This window comes from Dipodomys merriami, unplaced genomic scaffold, assembly GCF_024711535.1.
Source record: "Dipodomys merriami isolate MVZ:Mamm:240054 unplaced genomic scaffold, mDipMer1.0.p SCAF_7, whole genome shotgun sequence".
In the NCBI taxonomy this organism is placed as follows: domain Eukaryota; kingdom Metazoa; phylum Chordata; class Mammalia; order Rodentia; family Heteromyidae; genus Dipodomys; species Dipodomys merriami.
Window position 1 is genome coordinate 33,304,733 of NW_027206290.1, and position 24,243 is coordinate 33,328,975.

General features: G+C 42.2%; 1 protein-coding gene and 1 non-coding gene across 4 annotated transcripts in view; both read left to right on the forward strand.

Moving 5' to 3' along the window:
• Window positions 1-11,989, forward strand: part of Chi3l2 (chitinase 3 like 2) — a 30,352-nt gene extending 18,363 nt beyond the window's left edge. For all 3 annotated transcript variants that reach the window (XM_070007427.1, XM_070007428.1, XM_070007426.1), the window contains exons 2-11: window positions 888-917; window positions 1,561-1,762; window positions 2,092-2,148; window positions 5,104-5,254; window positions 6,014-6,138; window positions 6,713-6,842; window positions 8,444-8,626; window positions 9,249-9,365; window positions 10,478-10,660; window positions 11,867-11,989. In XM_070007427.1, coding sequence (XP_069863528.1) covers window positions 902-917; window positions 1,561-1,762; window positions 2,092-2,148; window positions 5,104-5,254; window positions 6,014-6,138; window positions 6,713-6,842; window positions 8,444-8,626; window positions 9,249-9,365; window positions 10,478-10,636 — 1,140 coding nt within the window. In that variant the 5' untranslated portion in view covers window positions 888-901 and the 3' untranslated portion in view covers window positions 10,637-10,660; window positions 11,867-11,989. The remainder of the gene's footprint in view (window positions 1-887; window positions 918-1,560; window positions 1,763-2,091; window positions 2,149-5,103; window positions 5,255-6,013; window positions 6,139-6,712; window positions 6,843-8,443; window positions 8,627-9,248; window positions 9,366-10,477; window positions 10,661-11,866) is intronic.
• An 8,220-nt stretch (window positions 11,990-20,209) lies between these two features.
• LOC138817425 (U6 spliceosomal RNA) lies at window positions 20,210-20,316 on the forward strand. Its single transcript, XR_011368870.1, has one exon. It is a non-coding gene; the product is annotated as a U6 spliceosomal RNA (small nuclear RNA).
• Window positions 20,317-24,243: the final 3,927 nt, after the last annotated feature.

Below are 24,243 nucleotides of genomic sequence, written 5' to 3' on the forward strand. Positions count from 1 at the left end.
GAGTATAGTAGTGATAATTCCACAGGGCAGTTAGTGAAGGGAAAATGAATGATACAGGCCTCTGGAAGAAGTGACATGGCTCCTTGCCTGGCGCTTCTGTCTTCTGTTTCTCCGTTCAGCTCAGTGTCAGAAATATCAAGTTAAGCCAGGTGTTTTACAGCGGTGGAACTAATAACAAATGTAGAAGTTTGTGATAATAATGGCATTGAGACCATAAGGAGAGAAGGTGAAAATATTCTAGTAGGTGTTTTGAGCTGAAAGTTACCTTTAGGGTACGATTGCTGGGGGCTGGTGACTCACGCTTGTAATCCTAGCTCCTCAGGAGGCTGAGATCTCCCACACTCATTCATGCCCTTTGTTAACTTTACCTTGCTTTACAAGTGAGTTCCTTTTCCATAGGGTGAGTTTCATTTCAACTTGTGGCAGTGCTGGTCCTGCATCATCCCAGGGAAAGGATGAATAATGAGCTTTTGTTCTTTTCAAAGGGCCCCAAGGACAATCTAGTTACACAGTGATCCTGCCCACAATGTAACACTGGACTAGACTATGGGCCCACTGAGTGCAGGGAAAGTATCAAATTCATTTTAGCTTCCTCACTATCCTGAAAACCTTTTGGTAGAGAGCAGGTGATTCAATGAAACTTTGCTGATCAATGAATGAGCAAATGAATTCCTGCTTTGGAAAATGATTCTGCCTAGGACTTACAGCGATCAAGACACTCCATTACTGGGGACTTCAAATCCCTATGGAGACTAGGTATCTGTGGCTAGAGAACCCAGAAGTGTGGCCACATGTTGAATGTTGATACACTCATGTCCTCACGGCCATCATCTGGGGAAAATAAACCTGGTTTGGCTCAACTGGTTTTCTCTTTCCGTCCATTACAGGTCTAGTGATCTTGATGCTCCTCCAGGGAGGTAAGTAGGTGTAATTACTGCATAAGTGTCCTGGGGTTGGTGCCTAAAATTCTGATGTTTCTGTCTCGGGTCCATTTTTCTATTGATTACTTTCTCACATTCAGACACTAATGTATTTATGATTCTGAGATTTTGTTTTGTGTATTTATGTGTTTGTCTTTCTCTCTCTCCTCCCTCTCTTTCTCCCCTTCTCCCTCCCTCTCTTTTCCTCTCCCTCTCTTAAACAATCTTCTCTCCTCTCTTCTCCTCTCCTCTTCTGTGCCAATACTGAGGTTGAAACTCGGACACATGTATACAATATACACACACATTTATTTACCTATGTCATTCGTTCATCTATGCATAAACTTAATCTCAGTGCTATACATATATCATGTTTATTTACTTGTGTCCTTTATCTATGCATATATTGAATCTCAGTGCTTGGTGGGCATTTTATATACTGGTGATATGTCTGTCCTTTAATGTAATTCTTAACCACAGTCTGGGTACACAAAAGCCAGCGGGCCCATTAGGATGACTCAAAGGCTCTGGTTGAATTAGCGAAGAATTCAATTGCTATCTTGGGGGAGCATCTTTTAGTGTAGTTTTTTGGATTCTAAGGCAATAGAACTAGAATCTAATTGGCTATACTCTATTCCAGGATCGGCCTACAAACTTGTTTGCTATTTTACCAACTGGTCCCATGAAAGACAGGAACCAGGAAAATTCACCTATGAGGATATTGACCCTTTCCTCTGCTCTCATCTCATCTACGCCTTTGCCGGCATCAGTAACCATAAGGTCATCGTCAATGACAAGAATGCTGCAATGCTTTATCAGACCATCAACAATCTCAAAACCAAGTCAGTAGGATGGTGTGGGAACTTGCCAGTCAGGTTTGGGGCAAGTACATATCAAACCGCTCATAAGCTGTCTCATTCCTTTATGCATTCATTCATCTGTATTTCTTTTTCTATAATTCAGATCTTATCTGTTCTTTTCAATCCTTCCTTCCTTCCTTCCTACCTTCCTTCCTTCCTTCCTTCCTTCCTTCCTTCCTTCCTTCCTTGCTTTGAAGCCATAACTGAGCAACCAGGTCGTTTGTCTAGATCTTTCACATCAGAAATTCTACCTTATAGGCAAAGGTTTCTCTGGGAACAGAAAAGAAACAAAGTTTATTTTTCTATTCTAGGAATCCCAAACTGAAAATTCTCTTGTCCATTGGAGGATACCTGTTTGGCTCCAAAGGGTAAGATCACAATCCTTTATTTTGCTTATTCTTTTAATTTCTATAAGCATTGTAACTTTTCTTTCTTGTTCCAGAGACCTTGAACTAGGCATTGTGGTGGTGGGCGAGGGTGGGGGGGAGGTTCCCAGGTGGCAAAATGGACCAGGATTTTGTCACAAATAATGTCAGAGCGCTAGGTTTTATGTGTTTTGGAACTTTGAACCCACATACTTGATGCCTGAGTAAACTGGAGCATGAGCTATAGTCAGTAACTCAATTATTTATGTAATGGGTTTTTACATATTTCATATGTGGATTATAGAGACATGGGTTTATTGGGAAATGCAACTTTTTAATCACTGGGATTTTATACTATGGAGTAGGTTTAGTGGTTATTTCCACTCAAAAACCCAATCCTGACCCACAGCTGTGGTGCTACACAGTGCCCTGGGTCAGGGCCGTGAAGCTAGAGGCTGTGAGATCAAGCAGGCAGAGGAAATAGTCTGCTTTGCTTTAAAACAAAAAGTTAATGTTTCAAATCATACAGTATAGTAAATCATATTTTCTAGTCACATAACAGTGATATTTCATTTATTTATAGCAAGAGTTAAAGAAGTACAACTATGAAAGGATAAAGATCCCTTTTTTTCACTTGTCAACGACAGTTAAATTACTTTTGAATTTCTTATGCGCTGATTTGTTAAAATATTGACTATTTTTTCAATTTTATTTTTTATATTAGCTTATATTATTCCTGGAGGTGGAATTTGTCTCCATACATGTTTACACTGTATTCCAATCAATTCCACCCCCTCTCTCACACTCTCTGCCCCCTCCCCAACAGCATCTCCAACAGTGTCCTTGTTTCATTTTATTCCCCTTGGTTTTCCTTGCCAAGTGCTGGCATTTTTTAAGTCTGAATGTCTTAAACTGAGCCAGTAGAGTTTCAGTTGCTAAGGAAATCTGATGGTACAACTTCCTCCTGCAGCCTGTCATTCTTCAGTTCTAGACGAGGCAGAAAAAAAAAGTGGCAGTCATGCTAGGGTCAGTAACTTGCACCTGTAATTCTACTTAGAAGGCTGAGATCTGGGTAAGGAGATCTCAGTTGCCTCAGTGACTTTGTTGCTTTGTTTAGGGAAGTTTCTGATAGGCAAAAAAGTCTGTGGGACTCCATCTCCAATTAACCAGCAAAATGCCAATCTGGAAGTCAAGTGGCACCAGCCATTAGTAAGAGAGCTGATCAAGAACACAAGGCCTTGAGTAGAAGACCCAGTACTAGAGGGGGAAAAAAGTAGATGTGAGACTTATAGACTTCTATATATAGAATAAACTGCCTAAATTAATTAACTCAACCATAATTATCCTTCAATTATGAATGGGGTTCCAAGGCATCTGCTTTTCTACAATTCTCTTTTTACCTAATTGCTTAAATTCTGATTCAGTTAGAAATGTTCTCATTCATTCTTATATGCATTCATTCATTCAATAAATTATTTATCCAGTGCTTATTAGGTACTGGTGTGGTGGTGCTAAGTAGGATACTGGGGTTAAATGATGATGGTTTCAATTCTCCTTAACCAAATTAAAATTGTGTTTAAGATGCATAGTTTCAGATAAGTTCTTCAACAGCTATAAGTCTCAAGGGTTTTTGTAACTATACTAACTCTACTTCAGACTTATGTGAGGGTGGCCAATGCAAACAATTGGGTAGTGCCCATGTGCAATAAAGAGCTAATAATCACTATTATATCAATATTCTTATGGTTATTAGGTAAGTGCCATATTTTGGGCTAGATGTTGCCCCAAATATTTAAATATATGCAATGTACATACTTGCCTCTGAGGAGCAAACACATCAACTTTTTCTTTCTCTCTCTTTTTGTGCTGGAACTAGGGCTAGAACTTAGGACCTTATGCTCTTGCTCACTCAGAATTGGTACTCTGCCAGTATGGCTGGAGCCACACACCCCCACTTCCAGCTTTTTGTTGGTTAATTAGAGATAAAGAGTCTCTTGTATTTGTATGCTGGGACTGGCTTTGTGATTCTTCAATTCTTAGCCTCCTGAATAGCTAGTTTTACAAACCTGAGCCACTGGGTCCCTGCTCATCAATTTCTATTATATGTTCATCTTTCCTAAACTTGGAGGTGTCTTTCCAGACATTATAACCACTTTGAATGCAAGCAAAAAGATAAGAACTGATTTCTACCATAAGTTTCTGTCAATCCAATTTACTGTTGTCTCATTCACTCAGAAGCTAAGATCATACAAAAATCTGAATATACTATTAACTAAAACAAAATTAATTCAAGACTCTGCTCTCAGGGCCTCTTACTCTTGCTTAGTTTTTTTCACTTAAGGCTAACACTCTACCAGTCGAGCCACAGTACCCCTTCTGGCTTTTTCTGTGATTAATTGGAGATAAGAGTCTCAGAAACTTTCCTGTGTGGGCTGGCTTTGAACCATGATCCTCAGATCTCAGCCTCCCAATTAACTAGGATTATAGGCATAAGCCATTGGCACCTGGCAGAATTCTTACTAGAACTAGATTCTGAAAAAATGGACCTAGAAGCCCAAGGCCAAGGTCTAGTTGAGAAGAAGGCTCTGATGTACCTCTCTAGTGGTTTGGTCAAGGAGATAGTCTTTGTCAAAGGCAGCTCCATTCCCTAGCAGAGAACAAGTCCTCCTTTATCTGACCTGATCTGGCTTAACAATATTTCTCCTCATCACTTCCATAAGAGAAGAGATTGATATAGACAAAGAGTGAGTGATTTTTTTATTCAGTAGTTGTACAAAGAGGTTACAATTCATAAATTAGACTACGAGTACAGTGCTTCTTGTCCAATGTAACTTTTTCCATTTTTTCCCCATATTTTTTGGAAAGGAAAACTGCTTTGGGATTTCAGTAAAAAAAAAAAAGTTGTACTCAGACTATGGCTTATTCTTTCATTAAAACATCTGTATTGATTTTACCCAGGTTCCACCCCATGGTTGATTCTTCTACATCACGCTTGGAATTTATTAACTCTGTAATCCCGTTTCTGAGGAACCATAATTTTGATGGATTAGATATAAGCTGGATCTATCCAGATAGGAAAGACAACGCTCAATTCACTGGGCTCATTCATGTAAGCCAGAGAGTGTGTGTGTGTGTGTGTGTGTGTGTGTGTGTGTGTGTGTGTGTGTGTGTGTGTGTGTGTGTGTGTGTGTGTGTGTGTGTGTGTGTGTGTGTGTGTGTGTGTGTGTGTGTGTGTGTGTGTGTGTGAAGTCTAACAGATTTTCCTGCCCAGGCTGGCTTTAAACCATGATCCTCAGATCTCAGCCTCTTGAGTAGTTAGGATCACAGGCATGAGCCACCTGTGTCCAGCCTCACAACTTCTAATATGCATAGCTTTTAATGGTACATTGGGAGGGAAAATGGAAGAGATTGGGACTGCTTAGAAGACAAAGCTCTTGCCTTTTAGAACTTCCTACTGTTGGTGAAGAAGTTCCTGTTTCTAGTTTAGAGCACAAACAGCACCAAATGACAGGGCCCCCTGACCCAGTAAGCAGAACTCCAAAATAGAGCAATGTCCACATAAGAGAACATGGGCCATAGACTGTCCCGAGTTTTTAGATAGCTTCTTAGAAGATAGATCAGATAGATCAGAAAATCTAGCAGAAAGAAACTCAAGTAGTTCCATCCTAGGTGCAGTGAGGCTGGAGTCCTGTTTAACATGGAGCTATCCTAAACAGATATAGGCACAACACATCCTCTTGTGGGACAGGGAGGAACAAGTCAATCTCTCTCATCAGATGTGGCTCTAGAAACTTCATGTTTCCAGGTTAGAAGCTTAGTGTTAAATTATGGAAGGAAGGATCTGACATCTTGTTTTATTGTTTGGTAGGAGTTAGCAGAAGCCTTTCAGAATGACTCTGTAAAATCCACCAAAACAAGGCTTCTCTTGACTGCTGGCGTGTCTGCTGGAAGGCAGATGATTGATAATAGCTATCAGATCCAGAAACTGGCAGAGTGAGTATTTCAAGAGGTCTTTCCAAGTCTTTTCCTCAATTTTGATCCATGCAAATTAAAATGAAAGAACCCATCCCAGAAGACCACATGGACACAGTTGCATAGAACAAAGGGAGTTTATTGTCAGCAGGGCTGACAAGGCCAATTCTCTCTCAGGAGAGGGAGGAATGGTGCCTGTCTTTGTTCGGGGCATCTTTAAACAGTCAGGAGACTAGAGGTGTGAGGTAATCTAGTGCACCACTGGTCACAGAAGATGGTGCTTGGCTGGGGTGGAGTTTATGTCTGGGCAGGGAACCATAACATCCTCTAGTCCAGAGAAACCGGTGGGAGCCCCCAGGAGAGTTCTCTTTTCTTTGTGAAGGGCAGAGTAGAGTTCAGTTCTGGATAGTGGGTGTTCTGTTGATGCAGCTGAGGGCCTAGAGATACATACTGAGGGCCTAGGATGGAGACTGTCAAGCCCCAAATGGAAGAGGACATGGTAACACAAATGACATGCCAGCATGGCAGAAGGAAGCAAAGAAGAAGGGTCACTGACCAAACCCTATTCAGCCTTTCTCGGTTTTTGGCATTTTAGAGACGTGGATTTCATCAATCTCCTGTCTTTTGACTTCCATGGACATTGGGAAAAGCCCCTCGTCACTGGACACAATAGTCCTCTAAGAAAGGGGCAGCTGGACAAAGGGTCAGGCTCTTACTATAATGTGGTGAGTGGCACAGTGGCTATTGGGAGGGGCTGAGGAGAACCCAGCATCAAGAACTACTTCTGTGGCTGGGAAGGTGGCTCAGTGGTAGAGTGCTTGCCTTGCATGCCAGAGGCCCTGGGTTCAATTCCTCAGCACCACATAAGCAAAAAGAAAAAAGCCGGAAGTGGCGCTGTGGCTCAAGTGGTAGAGTGTTAGCCTTGAGGTGAAGAGCTGAGGGACAGCGCCCAGACCCAGAGTTCAGGCCCCATGACCGGACCCCCCAAAAAAAAAAAACAAAAACAAAAAAAAAACAAGAACTACTTCTGTCTTGAACCAAGGAACAACAATGTGCCCAGTAGAATCTCAGGTAATCCTAGCAGCCAGAGAATACAGTGGAAATGCTTTGCTCACAGAGCAATAACATATCACCTGAAAAATGTCAGAAGATCTAGTTATTGACTCTAAGCTTAATACCTTGTCCAACATGTCACCACCCCAAACTTCTCCATACATTTCTTAATACCTACACAGATAATTAGAATCTGCCCTCCTGTGTCCCTCCATATTTCTTCTTCTTCTGCACTCCTGTGTCCCTCCATATTTCTTTCTTCTTCTTCTTCTTCTTCTTCTTCTTCTTCTTCTTCTTCTTCTTCTTCTTCTTCTTCTTCTTCTTCTTCTTCTTCTTCTTCTTCTTCTTCTTCTTCTTCTTCTTCTTCTTCTTCTTCTTCCTCTTCCTCTTCCTCTTCCTCTTCCTCTTCTTCCTCTTCTTTTTCTTCTTCTTCCTCCTCCTCTTCTTCTTCTTCTTCTTCTTCCTTCTTCCTTCTTCTTCTTCCTTTTTCTTCTTCCTCCTCCTCCTTCTTCTGCTTTCTCCTCCTCCTCCTTCTCCTCCTCTTCTTCTCCTTCTCCTCCTCCTCTTCTTCTTTTTTGTTGGTCATGGGGTTTGAATTCTGGGCCTAGGTGTTGTCCCTGAGCTCTTCAGCTCAAGGCAAGTAGTCTACCACTTGAGCCACAGTGCCACTTCCAGTTTTCTGAGTGGTTTACTGGAGATAAGAGTCTCATGGACTTTCCTGCCTGGGTTGGCTTTGAACCATGATCCTCATATCTCAGCCTCCTGATTGCAGGTGTGAGCCACTGGCACCCAGACATATTTCTTCTTTGAGTTGATCTTCCAGAACTGGGTACTGATGGCTCACATCTATAATCCTAGTTAGTTAGGTGGCTAAAATTTGAGGATTGTGGGTCAAAGCCATTCCAAACAGATAAATTCATGAGATTCTTTATCTCCAACTAGCCAGAAAAGAAGTGGAGGTGTGATTCAAGTAGTATAGCACCAGCCTTGAATGAAAAAGCCAAAGTGAAAGCATAAGGCCCCGAGTTCAAGTCCTTTTACTGGCACAAACATACAAACACAGAAGTTGATTTCCCAAATCACACTGTGAGTTTGGCTGGACAGAAATAATAATTACAATAAATATTCTGGTGCTCGTGGGGCTATCTACACTTGGATGTAGAAAACGCCATCACAAAGTCACCTATGTGAAGTTTAGGATGGAAGCTAAGCAAAACCTGACATCTTCCCCTACCCTACACATCCTGGACCACCATCTTCCATCTCTTTCTAGGAGTATGCTGTGGGGTACTGGATACATAAGGGAATGCCTGCAGAAAAGGTGATCATGGGAATCCCCACGTATGGACACTCCTTCACACTGGCATCTGCGAACACTGACCTGGGGGCCCGTGCCTCTGGTCCTGGAACTGCTGGTCCCTTCACCAAGTCTTCAGGCATCCTGGCCTATTATGAGGTAGCTGGAATTTCCATGTGGCCTCATCTGCCTGTCATGTCTGGGAAGTCTAGTCTGACAGTAAAGAGAAATGCATGTTAAACGGTGGAGAAGGAACTACACAGGACTAATGGGACATCTAAGAGGAGCTCTAACTCTGACTTTGAAAAATAAGCTGAGCCGAGTACTTGTGGTTCATACCTGTGATCCTAGACAATCAGAAGCCTGAGATCTGAGGATCATGGTTCAAAGTCAGCCGGGGCAGGAAATTCTGTGAGATTCTTATCTCTAATTTACCAAAAAGCCAAAGGTGGGACAGTGGCTCAAGTGGTAGAGCATTAGGCTTGAGTACAAAATCTCAGGGATACCATCCAAGCCCTAAGTTCAAGCCCCAAGACACACACACACACACACACACACACACACACACACACACACACACACACACACACACACACACACACACACACACACACACACAAGCTGAAACTGGAAGGTGAACCATCACCTTGGACCATCGATTCTGTACAATGAATTGGGTCATTTCCCCAAGGCTTCACTAACTAATCATCTCTATCTTCCTCATTATGTTCCAAAAAGAGCCCATTACTGACCTTCTTGATCTCTCTCGCCCCCCCCCCAGATCTGCCAGTTCCTGCAAGGAGCCAAGATCACCAGGCTTCAGGATCAGCAGGTCCCCTATGCAGTCAAGGGGAACCAGTGGGTGGGTTACGATGATGTGGAGAGTATGAAGACTAAGGTAGGCAAGAGGGGGGAACAGGGGATGTACAGATGTGGTCAAATGTTTTTGAGGTCTTAGAGTCTAGGATTGAATCCTGTGTCCTAGCAGCCCATATCTAATAGTGATTCTAAGCCACACTTGTGAGCACCTGTAATACAGGAGGGAGATGTGGAAAGGATACACAAAAGTATTAGGAGTAAGCTGGATGTCAGGTGGCTCATGTTTATATTCCCAGCTACTTTGGAGACTGAGATCTGAGGATCCCACTTCTCCCAGTTTGGAGAAGACTTATTTCTGTCCCAATTCTAATCTCCAATCAACCAGGAAAAAAGAACAACTGGAAGTGGAGGTAGAGCACCAGTGGAAGAGTACTTGAGCTTAAGCCCTGGTACAAGTACATCTTCCCTTGGAAGTGGTGCTGTGGCTCAAGCGATAGAGTGCTCGCCTTGAGCTGAGGGACAGCGCCCAGGCCCAGAGTTCAAGCCCCACGACCACCCCCCGCCAAAAAGTTGATAACCTTCCACTTTAAGAAACTAGGAAAATAAGAACTAACTATATAACTCAAAAAAACAGAAGGAGGGGTGAAGTACATCTTCCCATACCCCTTACCCCATACACAGAATTGAGAATAAGTGGAAAAGTGAGGAGAGACGTAAGGTATGAGGGCAGGGAGACATTGGTACCTACAGAGAATAATTGGTTATGTAATTTGTTGACTCACAGAAGCCCCTCAGTCTATCTCATGGATTACCTGTCTACAAGGGCCCAGATGAGAGCCTACCAGTCCTCAGGGCCAGTGGGAAGATGCAAGAATGTAATAGACAACTCTAGGACATTTCTCTTGCCAAGAGCTTGATTTCTACCCTTATCTAGAGAACATTCATAGCCTCTGAGAATGCTGGGCCTGGGGTATAGACACAATGTGGGCCAGAGAAGAGTGGGGACTCTCTGGTAGTGAGTAGTCTTCTCTTCCTCCTCGAGTCACCTTTCCTTCAGGGACTCTCCAATTTCATGAAACCAGAAAGTCTGTGTCTGTATTCTGAGCTCAAATTCTCATCTGAAGTGGACTTGGTCATGGGCATTTAAAGGCCTCTTCGAATCTCTGCACGTCCCTCTCTTGCATCCCACAGGTTGAGTTTCTAAAGAATTTAAACCTTGGAGGAGCCATGATCTGGTCTGTTGACCTGGATGACTTCACAGGAAAATCCTGCCGCCAGGGCCCCTATCCCCTTGTTCAAGCTGTCAAGAAAAGCCTTGGAAACCTCATCGCTTCTCAGCCTTTTGGCTAAGATCAAGTGTGGAAACCTATGAAGGTAACAAAACAGTTTGAGGCAGGTACTGGGGCTGGGTAGATTGCTAGACAGAATAGAGCACAGGAGATAAGGGAAAGGAGGGGGAGGGAATCATATTTACAGATCTGGATGGATCTTTTCTCATATTCCTTTGAGTCTGTTGTGTGCCCTCCCTCCTCCCTCCCTCCCTCCCTCTCTCTCTCTGTCTCTGTCTCTGTCTCTGTCTCTGTCTCTCTCTCTCTCTCTCTCTCTTCGTCACCAGTATTGAGATCTGAACTCAGTGCCTTTGACTCTTGCTTGTTCTTTTGCTCAAAGCTGGCACTCTACCACTTAAGCTTCACCTCCACTTGTGGCCTTTTGCTGGTTCATTTGAGATGAGAGCCTCTTGGGCTTGTCTGCCCTCAGGGACTGGCTTCAAACCACAATCCTCAGGTCTCAGCCTCCTGAGGATTACAGGTGTGAGCCACAGTGCCTGGGTGCTATATATTCTTACAGGTGAGGCCGCCTGTCCAGAGGTTCTAATAATAAGTTGGACTACTACTTAGTAATCAGGGTAGGTTTTCTTTACACACATGGTAGGGTTAAATACTGATCCCACAATAATTATTAGTTATAAAAACCTCTGACAGTTTTCAGACTGCTGAGAAATTTATGATCAGTCATTCCATTTCCCAATGTGCTCTCCTCCCACCCCTAAATGATCCTGCTTATTTAAGACAGTTGGGGGTGGGGTCTCATTATCAACATGCTTTTGCTGGATTCTACCTGTTACCTTGAAGGCCAAATGTCCCCTGCTACTTCATCCCTAGGCCCCAGGCTCCCTAGATGAATTATATGTCCTGTTGACAGGTGAAAGCTGTTGCTAACCACCCAGCCCTGGAGAGATCCATTGGTTCCAGGGAAAGGGGGTGAGGATCATGGGCCTGGGGCACACCACCAACTGACAAGTGAGGAGGGCCAACACTATTATCCTAGAAGAAACATCTAGAACAGCTTAGAAAATCCTGGATAGGGGTTGGAGTTATAGCTCAGTAGATAGAGGGCTAGCCAATAAGCAAAAGTGTCAGGTACTAAGTTCAAGTCCTAGTCTCAGACCTAAAAAAAAGAAAAGAAAAGAAAATCCTGGTTAGACAATGAGCAGGAACCTTCTAGCTATGAGCATCTGTAGTTTTAGTAGCTTGGCTTCCATTTACTGAATTGAACTTTGAAATATTCTTTCCATTCTAGGCTGAACTTAAAGCTGAACCGATGAGCTCTTGCTGTCTGCTGCTCCACATGAGTTCCCTGTGAGAGTCCCCTTGGCAAGCTGGCCTCCACACCTTTCTTCCAAACATCCTCAGACATTTTCCTTGCAGTTGTTGATTTGTGTTTGTTTTTTGCAGCACAATTAAACAAAATTAAAAAGTCTTTTACTCCAATAAATGTGGCCTCATTTGTATAGTTTTTGATGCTGTCAATCGATCTGTCTTATCCCTACTTCTTGTGGGGCCTAGGACTAATATATAGATGGAAAACTCTCTATCATATGATTAAATGCTACAGAGAGCTAGCATACTATTAAAATACAACTTATGTCTCTAAATGAACAAACAGACTTTATAACAATCTAGAGAATTAAATTTGAGTTCAAAATTCTCAAACTCCAAGGGATTCTGTATCAGAATGTGACTTCAGTGTGCTTTCCAGCCCCCAGTCCTCTTTTGTTTTTGTGCTGATACTGGGGCTGTAGCTCAGGGCCTTGTACTCTTGCTTAGCTTTTCAATCAAGACTGGCATTCTTGCTATTGAGCCATACCTCCATTTCTGACCTTTTGTTGGTTAATTGGAGTTAAGAGTCTTATGGACTTGTTTGCCTTGGCTGGTTTTGAACTTCATATTCTCAGTCCTCAGCCTCCAGAATAACCAAAATTACAGGCATGAGACACTGGGGCCTGGCAAAAGGTACAATTTTATTTTATTTTATTTTTGCCCGTTTTGGGGTTGAACTCAGGACTTCATGTTTTTACTTGCATTCTTTGCCCAAGATTCAAATTCTACCACTTGAACCATACTTCCAGCTCTCTCCAGTTCTCTCTCTCTCTCTTTTTTTTTTGGTCGGTCATGGGGCTTGAACTCTGGGTTGGGCGCTATCCCTATGCTCTTCAGCTCAAGGCGAGCACTCTACCACTTGAGCTACAGTGCCACTTCCGGTTTCCTAGTGATTTATTGGAGATAAAAGTCTCACAGACTTTCCTGCCCAGACTGGCTTTGAACGATGATCCTCAGATCTCAGCCTCCTTAGTAGCTAGGATTACAGGCGTGAGCCACTGATGGCCGGCTCTCTCCAGTTCTCTTCTTTCCACATTTGCCCCTGACTCACAGAACAGGGGCCTCAGCCGCATGCACACACCTGTGGACATCTCAAACTTGACATCTGTGTATACCTCACCCCTTCATACACACAAATAGCCCTGAGCTAGGTATGGGCACAGCAGTGTGAGCTCCATCCTCCATGATGATGGGGCCAGGGAACTGGCCTGTGTTGGTCCTATAAGAAGGCAAGGGATGCTGAGGCAGGGATTCTGGCACCTGGGTCAGGGTTTAGAAGGGGGTGCATTTGAGCACCAGGTAGATGTGCCACAGTCCTGCAGGGTACTCACCCACAGGGAGGGAAGCAGCTGGAAGATAAACAGTGGGATGGTTAAACGATCTACCATCCATTTTGTAAATCGTGTGTGTGTGTGTGTGTGTGTGTGTGTGGTGTGTGTGTGTGTGTGGTGTGTGTGTGTGTGTGTGTGTGTGTGTGTGTGTGTGTGTGTGTGTGTGTGTGTGTGTTTGCCTTCTTGGGCCATTGTTTAATCAGTGGCCTTCTTAAGAATAGCTGAGACCTGGCTATTATTTTTTTAAATATTCTTGTTAGGTTTTAGTTTTTTCTGTACTAAACTAGTTTGCATTGCATTGCCTGATGGGAATCTGCTTTGTTCTCATAACTCCATGTTGCTCCCACAGCTCACTTGCCTCCCTCCCCCACGGACCACTCCTGGTTCTCAGGAAAACTTCACCCCTGACCTTATCTGAAAGTAGAGGACCGGCCTTGTCTGAAAGTGCAGGACTGTTGGCATCAGAAGGGGAACCCTACCATAAATTCCATACAGGACAGTTTGCACCGTAAATCACAAACAGGACAGAACAAAGACATTCCAGAGAAGATCTTACACTTGAATACATAAAAACCCCACCCCCTCCACTCCACTTATTTCTCCAATCCTGCTTAGTGTTTCATGGGTCCCTTTGCTGCCATGTTTAAAACCTGTTTTGGTCTGCTGACCTCAGCAGACCAAAGATCATACACTTGATCTTTCCTTAACAGTTCCAGTACTGGAGCTTGAACTCAGAGCTTTGTGTTCTTGCTTGGCTTTTTCTGCTCAAGGCTGGCATTCTACCACTTAAGGCATACCTCCACTTCCAGCTTTTTGCTGGTTAATTGGATGTGTCTACTGGGATTGCTCTGCCTAACCGGGCTTTGAACTGTGATCCTCAGATCTCAGTTTCCTGAGTAGCTATGAGCCACTGAGTAGACATGAGCCACTGTGCTCGGCTTGTGAATAAAATCTTATTGGCACACAACCATGCCTACTTTATTTACAGACTTTCTGGCTGATTTCTCCCTATGACAACAGAGTTTAGAAGTTTACACAAAGACAGTTAAAGCCTCTTGCCTGGCCCTTTATGGAGAAGTTTCTAAAGCATGGTATATGGATTCCTCTTGCCCAAGCCCAAGGCTATTTCTGAGGTTGGATAATTTTAATTTTAGGATGTCTTTGTGACTCTGGAAAAACTCTCTCTGGCCTTTTCATGTCACAGTGTCTCCTCTGGAAAATGGAGGTAGTAAGAGTAGCTATTTTCCAGTGATATGGCCAAGTAAGTTATATCAAAGCATTGTGTTTAGACATTAAGGGTATTATTCGTGTTTGCTATTACTTCCATTAAAAGCAAAACTTTAGACACAATAAATGTAAAAGTTTATGTGACTAAAGAATGTTTTATGAATCAGGCAGCGCTCCGAGCTAGAAAAGGTTCAGAGAGCTCTGCTCTGCAGTATGGATGATAATTATATACAGATCAAGGGTGTGAACGGCAGAAATAGGTCAACTGGTTACAGTTAGAAGTTTGCCTTATTTAGCAATGGCTGAGATCTGGCTATTATTTTAAAAAATTCCTAAAGTAGGTTTTAGTTTATTTCTATACTAAGCTAGTTTGCATTGCAGTTCATTATGTAAGAATTCAAGATATAGAGACAAGATCAGATCAAATTTAATGGAATTCTATTATCCAGGTGTAATGAGCACACAATGGAGTGTGGAAAGCTACCAAACACATTAGTTTAGACTTTGTCTGAAGCCTAAGTGTCCATTAAAGATCTCCGACTTGGCCTTAAGCCCTGAACTCCATGCAAGTCTCTCATACTTGCTGTGAGCAGAGAATTTCATTTGCAAACATCTGAGAGAAGACTGAAGCGAGCAGGGCATGGCTGGGGTTGGAAAAAGACACTGGCCAATCTTTCATTTCTATTTTTCTTTCTGACCTTCTTATATTTTTCCCCTTTGTCTTTGGCCCTCCCCAACCCTCAGACTGCCCCTTGAGTAGTTCTTTGAAAGCTAAATGTAATATACTAAACAAGATCCAAAAGGAAGAAGCAACGGGTCAGGCTATCTCTGCCTAAATCACAGTTCTGCTACTTCTCAGTGTAGCCTTTGACAGTTCAGGTACTTGTGGTATTGTTCCAAAACTTTTTTCACTCAAGGCTGGTGCTCTACCACTTGAACACAGCTTCACTTCTAGCTTTTTGAGATAAGAACCTCATGGAGGGCTGGGAAGGTGGCTCAGTGGTAGAGTGCTTGCCTTGCATGCCAGAGGCCCTGGGTTCGATTCCTCAGCACCACATAAGCAAAAAGAAAAAAGCCAGAAGTGGCACTGTGGCTCAAGTGGTAGAGTGCTAGCCTTGAGCTGAAGAGCTGAGGGATAGCACCCAGGCCCAGAGTTCAGGCCCCACGACTGGACCCCCCCCCCAAAAAAAAAAGAACCTCATGGACTTTTCCTATCTAGGCTGTCTTTGAATAGCAATCCTCAGCAACCACAATCCTCAGATATCAACCTCCTGAGTAACTAGGATTACAAATGTAAACCATCGATGCTTAGCTTGTGTTTACTATTTAATAAGAAGCAGAAATAAACTTAACACATTTAGGAAATTCTATCCTGTACTCATGCTATGTTAAGCTACAATTAGCTTCTATGTTTTTGATAGCCAATGAAAATGGGAAAATAAAATTAGTTACACAATTGTTAGTGTCCAGAAAATCAGAATATGCTAATAATACACATATAACTATTTTAGTTTGGTGTGTGTGTGTGTGTTGCCACTCCTAGGGCTTGAGCTCAGGGCATGGGCATTGTCCCTGAGCTTCTTTTGCTCAAGGCTACACTGTACCACTTGAGCCACAGAACCACTTCTGCTCTTTTTGTTTGTTTGTTTCTGAACTGAGGAATCAAACTCAGGGCTTTGTGCATGCTAGGCAAGCCCTCTACCAGTAAGCCACATTCCCAGCCTTACTATTTTAGCTTTTAAGACCAGAAATATACTTCTTTAAGAACTTTTATAACCAGACCACTGTTTAATGTGAAGACTGACATCTTTACACAGAGGATGTCACCTATAGCATCCCTCAAAAGGAAGGGAGGGCATAAGCCTCAAATTCATTCCGTCAAAGTAAACCTATAGGGAGCTAAGAAAATAAAAGGTAGGAAGCTGGGGTATAGATCAATAGTAGAGCACTTGTCCACCATGCATAATGTTGTTGGGTCTTCATCTGTCTTTGGACGGATGGGGTCCGAGGAGAGGTAAGTGCAGCCACTGGCCCATTCCCCAGCCTCCCTTAGCCCAGGAGACAATCAGACGCAGCAGGGAGTCAAGTCAAGCAGGAACTTGTTTATTAACAGGGAGCATCCCCTTTTTAAAGCAAAAGACTGCGTGGGAGCAGAGGAAATGGGATCAACCAATCACTGAAAGGCCATACCTTATCATGCACCCAAGCTTCCATAAGATGTTCACACACTGAACCTAAACAAATCCAGCTCTGCCCACTCAACTTCCTCTCAGGGCCATCTTTGCTACCTGTGTTCCCCACAGATTTCCCCCACATAAGGTCCTGGGTCTGATACCCAGCACTGCAAAAACAAATTTAATTAAACAAGTTAGTAAAGGCAGGTTTAGCCCTCCACTCCTCTCTTTATAGTGGTACTCCCAATATGGCATGTGTCTGCCCAATGACTGTCCAACATGGCTGCCCATAATGTTGCAACTGAGCCCCTGAGATGCCAAACTGAGAGATGTTGTCTCTATTAATATTGCCAGATTTTGAAGACTTTGTAACTTATTCCTTTGTATGAGCTTTTGCAAAATGGTTTAAGACAAATTCTAATACTATAATATGGAACTCTTTGAAGACATTATTCTGAGTGAAATAAGTCAGATGCAAAAAGACAAAAGGTCCCATTTGATGAAATGTCTGTCAAGAGCAAAGCCATGAAAACAGAAAGTAGAAAAGTGGTTACCAAGGTTGGGGGTGAAGAAGAATGGGAAGTTGGGTTTTAGTGGATAATATACTTTCCATTTGCTAGATGAACTAGTTCTAGAGAATTGTTACATGGCCACGTGACTGTAATGAACACTTCTGTGCAGAAAACACCTTGTATAATTAATTGATGCTAATTTTCTTTTGCCAGCCTTGGGGCTTGAACTCAGGAGGCTTGAGTCCAGGGGCTTGAACTGTCCCTGAGCTGCTTTTGCTCCAGGCTAGTGCTCCTACCACTTGAGCCACAGCACCATTTCTGGATTTTTCTGTTTATGTGGTGCTAAGGAATCGAACCCAGGGCTTCATGCATGAATGGCAAGCACTCTACTACCTTCCCAGCCCTAAAAATGTTTTTCTAGTATGTATTCGGTTGAAATCTCATTTAAAACTTTAAAATGTATCTACCACAATGTACTTAGCTCAAAATTCTCCAGACCAGCAGTTTGGGCTGGGATGAGCTGGGCACTTCTGGTCTTTGCTGGGATGTCTTATGCATCTATGTTCAATTAGTAGTTCACTAAATAGTTCTGGATGTTTCTTGTCTGTCAGCTGGGACCACTGGGAGTGACTAGCCACATGTTTTTCATTATTCCTCAGGCTAGCCCTGCTTACATGGCTGTCTCTGTTTGCCAAAAGTGTGTGGGCAAAAGCTACACAGCCTCTTTAGGACCAGACCCAGAACTCACACAGGGTCACTCTAGTTGTAATCTATTAATCAGAGCAGATCATAAGGCAAACTCAGCTTTAGGGACAGAAAGGAGGTGTAAAGCAAATCCAGCTCCTGATACACTGATTAAGAAAGTACTAAATCTATTTTTACAATGAATGAACATGAATATCTTATAGTGTTTACAGTAAACTGAAGCATTTGATGATAAGAATATAGAGGCTATAGACTGCACCTTCTCCCTTTTCTCCTTCCCTCCAATTTCTCCCTTTCCCTTCCATACCCTCCTCTCCCTTCTCTTTCTCTTTTTTCTCCCCTCTTTCCTTTCTCCCTTGTTCCTTTCCTCCCTCCCTTGCCTTACTCATTTTAAGTTGTGACTCTCCTTTTACTGGAAGGGTAGCTTCTTATAATTTCTCCCATCTGATCTCTCATATGCAAAAATACTCCACACTAGACTCTCTCCATCAGAGTATGTATGCCTCCTCGCTATATGCTTTAAGTGATGTGAGCTCTCTGGAAGCAAGAACCCTTTCCCCATTCACTCCATGTGCACTTGAAAAAAAAATGCAATTATGAAGCTACATATATGGTTATACGTATGTCAATTAAACCAAATTTATTAATAATGTACTCATATCTAGATATCTATCTCTGTTTGCTTGTGTCAGTCCTAGGGCTTGAATACAGGGCTGAGCACTGTCTCTGAGATTTTTGTTTGTTTGTTTTATGTTTTGCTTAAGGCTCATGCTCCACCATTAAAGCCACAGCTCTACTTCCAGGTTTTTTTTTTTTCTGGTTAGTTGGAGATAGGCTTCAAACTGTAATCCATAGACCTCAGCCTCCTGAGTAGCCAAGATTATAGGCACGAGCCACCTATGCTTGTCTCCTATTACCTTTTGCTTTGTTCTATTGATGTAAGAAGTACTTAGAAAATCTATTATGATTGTGGACAGGTATTTTTCTCTTTCTACATCTGCCTTTTTCTACATTTCTTCTCTCTCTCCTTCCCTCTCTCTCTCTGTGTCTCTGTGTCTGTGTCTGTCTGTCTGTCTGTCTCTCTCTTACTGTGTGCTTATACAGTGGCTTAAACTCAGAGTCTGGGTGCTATCTCTGAGCTGTTTTCCTCAAGGCCATCACTCTAGCAGTTGAGTTTCTCCTTTACTTTTGTTCTTGTTTTTTAATAGTTAACTGAAGATAAGAGTCTCATGGACATTTTTGCCTTTGCTAGCTTCAAATTGAGATCCTCAGATCTCAGCCTCTTATATAACTAGGATTATAGGTATGAACTACCATCACTGACTTAAGGACACTATTCTTATCATGGAAGTCCCATCTCAAGACCCAACTAATTTAATAACTTCTCAGAGGCGCTACTTCCAAATTATACCACATTGGAGGGTATGACTTTAAATACAAATTTTGTGTGGACACAAACATTCAGTCTACAACCTTCTGTCTCCAATTCTGACATTCCAAAATCCATATTTTTCTTGCATGGAAAACACATTCATTCCATTCCAACTGGCCTTAAAGTCTTAACCAATTCCGCCATTAATTCTAGGGTCTAAAGTCTCATTTAAACCTCATCTAAGCCAGATATAGGTGTGATGACATGTACAATTCATCTTAAGGCAAATTCTTCCCCAGCTATAATCTTGTGAAACTACAAAAGACACAATTCCAACAGAGTGGTGGTACAATCATAGGATTAAGACTTTCATTCCAAAAGGGAGAAATGGAAAGGAGGAAAGGGATGATAGGTTGCAGCTAAGTCCAAAACCTAGCAAGAGTAGGGCCACTAATCTTAAGTCTATAGGATGCTCTTTGTTTGGATGTTCTACCTTTAGAGCATAACTGAGGTGACCCTTGATATTCTGCAGGGTGGTCCTCTGCCTCCAGTGGCCCTGGGTAGCCACTGTGTTGAAATGGCAACAATGTCCTCTACCCTTTGGACTGACAGGCAGCCCCGATGATCTCTGACTACTTTTTGCTATGCCTCTCTTGGAAGAGGCTTAGGAAACAGACATTTATTTCTAACAACTCTGGAAGCTTGGGAGCACAAGACATGGTACCAGCAGACTTGGTTCTCAGTAAGGGCCTTCTTTCTAACATGTTAAACTGTTGTTGTTTTTGATTCTCACAGGACCAAGAAAACAAGACTCAGAGCTATGTCCTTATCTAAAGATTCTATTGTTATCATAGGAGCTTCTCTAAATCCAAAGATCTCCCAAAACCCACTTTCAGCTAACATCATTAGAAGTTAAAGGCTCCATCTATAAGATCCATAGCAGTGTTCGCTTCAGCAACACACATACTACAATTGGAACAATACAGTGAAGATTAGCATGGCCCCCGTGCAAGGATGACACGCAAATTCGTGAAGGGTTCCATATTTTTTTTGCAACAATGAGATGTACAAGTCATTATGTCAAAAATGAACTTTACAACTTTGGTAGGGGGAGGGGAGGTTTAGGTGGGGAGGTGGGGGGGAAGGATGGGAAGGGATGGGAAGGGGAAACAAAGGAGGAGGCTACAATGCTTGATAAGAAATGTACTCATTATCTTGCCCATGTATTTGTAACCCCTCTGTACAGTATTTTCACAATAAAAAATAAATAAAAAAATTTAACAAAAAAGACAGCAGAAGATTTCTACTCCCTAAGATGTCTTGCACAAGCCTGTTTTCCTGTGTATGAAACACTCCCAGAAGTTACTCCCACAAAAAGTAGTTCATTTAGGGCTGGGGACATGGCTCACGATAGAGCACCTGCCTAGTAAACATGAAGCCCTTAGTTCATATCCCAGTACTGCCAAAAATAAATTAATTACTTTGATGCTCAATAAATGTGTATTTGAGAATCTTATTTTGCACAGAAATAGATTTTAGATGTAGTCTGGAAACCAGCATTGTATCATGTGGAATTCTGAAGTAGTTTCTCTGGGGGATGAGGTATATGTGCAAATATTCTGACATTGTAATTATGATCTGTGCAGAGTTTATTACATACTTGATTTACCACTGAAAAATTGCCTGAAAAGTTGGCATTAGTATCTTCTTTTGCTGAGACATTGAGAATAAACAATTTTTCCAGATTCCCAGGCCTGTGAAAGTATTTGAACCTCCATCTATATAACCATTCCAATGATGTGATTGATTCAAACAGTCAATAAAAATAAGTGAGGAGTTATCTCAAATGGTACTAACAAAATGCTAGAGAAGCAGGGAGGAAGAAGATGATCACTTCTTCTTGTCATGATCGGGTAAGCAATGGTGGAAAACATTTGAGAGGTAAATTCAGAATGAAGACATTCTCCATTCTATAGACAGTCTCAGCTGAGGGACTGAAATGAGACTGCTTTTGAGCATACAGATTTAATATGAGATTTATACTGAGGGACTCACAGGAGGTAAGCAGGTTCTGGAATCTTTATGACAGGCAAATGAGAAAGAGCTCTTTTCATGAGGTAACAGAGTCATTAAACCTCATGCAGCCCCCATGCTCCCCAAGGAATTGTGGCTGTTTACTGACTAGATTTAGAAAGAAAAGGAAGGTATTTCAGCTAACTATCATCATGATGGCTCTGGAATGGTGTTTATAGGAAGTGAATGAGGGTCTGGAGGAGAGGGGACTCCAGAACCAGTAAGAAGAACCTGTGTAGAACTTAGTGGTAGACATTATTGAAAGGGATGGGTCAAGAAGACTCATTAGATAAGATCATAGTTACATGGTGAAATCTTCAGGGGTCAGGATAAATTTGGAGCCTTCATGGAAATATGGGTATAAGCAAGAGGTACTAGCCTAGATGAATGAGCCAACTAGAAAGTGTCAATTCAGCATCTGTTGACCATTGTTGTTAGATACCAAGACCAAATAAACTTAGGAAAGTATCGCTACGGGAAGGGGCTTTCTGAATAAAGAGGAAATAAGCAAATCCCACATTAAGGGTAATATGCCAAGAAGAGTTGAAGGAATAGGAAAAGTAAAACTGATAGAAGGGTGATCATGAATTTTGAAGCAAGAACAATAGGCCACAATCCTCTACATCTTTTCCCAAGGAAGGTCCTGTGTTCTTACCATGAAAGAAAAGAAAAGAATGAATGAATGCAAAGTTAATGTTTCTGCCTGAAAAACAAATGAGCAAAATAGCCAATAGTTGCTCTCATCATCCAAATAGATAATATATCCCACTGTTCATAAACCATTGTGAATTCTTATAACCTATTTGATAATGGAGCTTATTGGTCTAGTTCTTGGCCTTGAGTCTAATCTTTTCTTCTTATAAAACAAAATCAAAATAACATTTACTTATCAATAATGGGTTTGAGGTTTGTGAGCACTGCCAACACCAACATTTTAGAGGCAACAGGGTAAAGGAGAATCTGATAAGACAGAGGAGAGGAGGAAGAAAGTGTAAATGGAGATTTAGAGAAAGCACAACTTTCCACCTAGGCAAGGTGCCAAATTGATCCTCCCTACTGCTAAAGAACCTTTTCAACTGTACCTGGACACACAGATTACCTCTTGCTATTTTTGTTGCTCTACTAATTTCTTTTTACCTTCAAATTCAAAGCAATACACTGAGATTTCTGATCCTGACCAAAATATAGGGACAACATTAATTCCCTGGTGCTAAGCCTCCCATTCCTCAGTAGCTTCTCCCAGAAGTCTGGTGGACTTCAATGATCTTATGACTGGGAGTGGAGGGCAGGAGGCTTTTGGAAGAGACCCCAAAGCTTTGTCAGCCTCAGTGGGTTGGAAGCCTATAGGCTTTTCAGTTTGTGTTCCTGTACTGGAGCTTGAATGCAAGACTTGGCACTCTTGCTTGTTTTTTCTGGTCAGGGCGTGTCATCTACTACTTAAGCCATCCCTCCAATTCCAGCTTTCTACTGATTCATTAGAGATAATCCTCTGGAATTTGTCTACTCAGCCTGACTTCTAAAGTGACCCTCTGATCTAAGCCTCCTAATACCTAGGGTTATAGGTGTAAGCCACTAGCATCTGCTCTGCAGAGGTTCTGAAGTATTCCCAAAGAATCAAACACAGGGAAAGCTTCAGCAAAAGTGTGGTCCTTGGCTTACAATGGCTGTTCCACCACTAATGCCTCCCTCCAGGTCATCATCCTTGCTGCTCCTCATGCTCACAGCTGAGATAGGGATGAATTTTTTTTTGGGGGGTGGGGGGTAGAATACCATATTGTGGTTGCCTAGTTCTTCATAGTTTGGAACCAACATAATCCTACCACTCCAAAAAAGGAGTGTTCATTACTTTGTGTTGATTGGAACTGGGGAATGAATGTTGGCACTGGGGCTTGAATTAAGAGTGTTGGCACTGTCTTTTAGCCCTTTCATTCAAGGCTGGCACACTATCACTTGAACTACACGTCCACTTCTGTTTTTTTATTGGAGATAACAATCTCATGGACCCTCTTGCTCAGGCTGGCTATGAACTGTGACTCTCAGATCTCAGTCTTCTGAGTAGTTAGAATTAACAGGCATGAACTACCAGCACCTGGCTCATTCGTTTAAAAAAAAAGTTGAAAATTTTCTAAATTTAAAGGTTTGAGGTCATTGGACTAAAAGTCCTAACACTGAAACCAACAGATTGTAATCTTTAAAAATGCTCATAATAAGAAATTAACAAGGTGAGAGACATAGACAATATATTTCTTCTCTGTGAAAGCAGGATCACATCTTTCCTTTACTAAATATTCTCTGAGGGTTCACAAGAGAGGCATCATCACTCCATCTTACAAAGCTGTTAACCAAGGCACGGAGGAGCTATATAACTCATTCTAGATCATACAAGGGATCCACCAAATCTAAAGTAAACATGGACTGTTTGCTTCCTGGTGGGAGGGGGACAGCTTATTTCCTCAAAAGGGGAAAACACAACTACACAAGTACACTTGCTAATCAAGAATATCCAGGAAGTAAAGTTTAAGCCGGGCACCAGTGGCTCTAGTGTCCTGTAATCCTAGCTACTCAGGAAGCTGAGATCTGAGGATTGTGGTTCCCAGCCAGCCTGAGCAGGAAAGTCCATGAGAGTCTTATCTCCAATAAACCACTCACAAAACTGGAAGTGGCCCAGTGGCCCAAGTGGTAGATTGCTTGCCTTGTTGAAGCACTGAGGGACAGCATTCAGGACCAGAGTTCAAGCCCCATGACTGACAAAAAGAAAAGAAAAGAATATCCAATCATCTTTTCTCTGTTTCACTTTCCAAGCTGGGAAAATGAGAAGATAGTAGCACCAATGATGATCACAGAATAAATGTAATTTTCCCAGAACAATGCTTGGTAAATAAGTGCTCAGTAAGCAGTAGTCA